This window comes from Trichechus manatus, unplaced genomic scaffold (assembly GCF_000243295.1).
Source record: "Trichechus manatus latirostris isolate Lorelei unplaced genomic scaffold, TriManLat1.0 scaffold00140, whole genome shotgun sequence".
In the NCBI taxonomy this organism is placed as follows: domain Eukaryota; kingdom Metazoa; phylum Chordata; class Mammalia; order Sirenia; family Trichechidae; genus Trichechus; species Trichechus manatus.
In genome coordinates, this window is record NW_004444076.1 from 1,166,253 (window position 1) to 1,168,215 (window position 1,963).

The window sequence follows — 1,963 nt, forward strand, 5'->3', positions numbered from 1 at the left end:
GTTCTCAAATTTTGAGATTTTCCCTGTACAAATCTGAGACAAAAGACATCAGGGGCCACAATCCTCATCGGTTGCTACTGAAACCAGGGGTGGATTATCCAATAGGCAAGGTAAGCATGGTGCTTACCCAGGTCATCTGCAGTGACCAATTTCACATTTTTTCACCACAGCAAAGATTCTGCTTCTAGGTGTGGCTGGAATCTGTCTCTTTCCCAATCCCACAGTACCTTCCTACAGAATCAACGCCTCTTTTCAAATTTACAACCCCTGACAAGGACAGATTATTTTCACCACATTGAAACCCATGTGAAATTGGTCACTACAGATTAGTAAATAAGCACAAGTAAACCGGTGCTTACCTTGCTTACTGGATAATCCTCCCCTGGCTGAAACAACTACAAAAATATCCTCACCAGACTTCATGGGGAAATTTTTCTGCCTCCGATGAATTAATAAAAACTATACTTTTTAATAAAAAAATAGTACATATGAGCACGATATGACAACATAATGCCAAGAAAACACCTCCTCCTCTTCCTCCACGGAGGATCTTCTGTGAACCACAGTGTGAGAACCACTGAAACTGAAAACCCACAACATTCTCTTCTTAGAGATTGTTTAAAATGAATTGTTTTTATTACAATGAATCATACATTTTTTTAAAAACTCTTAGCACTCTGAAAAATTAAACTTTATGAAACTTCCACATGATTAGCATCCATAAAAGGAAGCAACTAAAGAAAGTAACTGTCTGAGCATTTTCCTCCTGAGGAATTCTAAAATCAAGTTTTCAGTCCTGATTTCACCATAAAAGGACTTCTAGAGACTTTTTATCATCGTCTTAAAAATACACTCTACAGGCCATTTAATGTTTTGTGCATTCATCCGGTCTGAATGATAAGGGCACTATAAAAAAGATAAAGGAAGGGAAGAGGATATCCTTCACTGAAACCAAAGAGCTCAGAACAATGACAGCAAGTTCAAATGCAACCAAGTTGCTTCCTTTGATTACTTTCAGGTGCTTTTGCCACAGCGTCACCATTTTGTATAACAACTACCCAGAGCTACTGGGTGTACAGAGAAATGATACTTCGTGGTTATATTCATTCCTTCATTCATTTAACAAGCATTTCTTGAGTGCCTATCATAGCGTAAATGCTAGACATATGACAGTGAATAAGCTAGACATGGTCACTGCCCTCACAGTGCTTACAGTCTAGTGAAAGAAACAGACAGCAAACAAGCACACACACAAATAAATGCTTAGAAACTGTCATGGAGCAGGTTTTATTCTAACAGAGAATAACAGAACAGACCTAATTTTAATAGGCTGGTCAGAGAAGGATTCTTGGAGCAGGTGATAGTTAATTAAGCCTTTAACCACCACAGCCTTCTAGTTAGGTATGTCAACTGTGTGAGAAGGTTTCAGAGTTCTATTAAATGCCACTTCCTACATGAAGCATTTCTTGGCCTTCCTGCCTTCTTTGTGCTTCCATGATAATTTTAACTCTATTATAGTGTTTCTCAAATGTAGCCTTGAACTGTAGCTATATATATGATTTAGTACAGCAGATGCTACACCAATATAAACTCCAAGGCTTGAAGGAATCCTATGTAATGAAAGTTAGAGTTTATCGATCAATCATGTGTATTATTCCCACCTGCCCCTATAAATAACGTAAGGGCTGCACTAAGAGCTATACGTACATTATCTCATTTTGTTCTTCACAAGACCCCAGTGAAGTGGAAGGCCTGTTTTTCCCCACCACACCATACTGCCTCCTCATTTCTTCCTCATCTCTATACCCCCACAGCACAAAACACAGCGTTCACAAGGCTTGTTCCGGCAATGATGAGCTGAAGTGAGTAGAAGAAGTGAGAAGTTGGATGTGACACCAGAAGACCAAATGTCCTAAGTGGACTGAAGCTATGCTGGTTAACTCTGCTCTAGGCCCTTGGGGCC

At 39.4% G+C, this 1,963-nt stretch overlaps 1 protein-coding gene across 2 annotated transcripts in view; it reads right to left on the minus strand.

Moving 5' to 3' along the window:
• The window catches only part of PRCP (prolylcarboxypeptidase), an 82,455-nt gene that overhangs the window by 59,339 nt on the left and 21,153 nt on the right, over positions 1 to 1,963 (minus strand). Inside the window, exon 2 of one of the 2 annotated variants that reach the window (XM_023739761.1) lies at positions 1,636 to 1,642. The exons of the other annotated variant lie outside the window; for it this stretch is intronic. Coding sequence (XP_023595529.1) covers positions 1,636 to 1,642 — 7 coding nt within the window. The remainder of the gene's footprint in view (positions 1 to 1,635; positions 1,643 to 1,963) is intronic. 2 annotated transcript variants of the gene reach the window in all.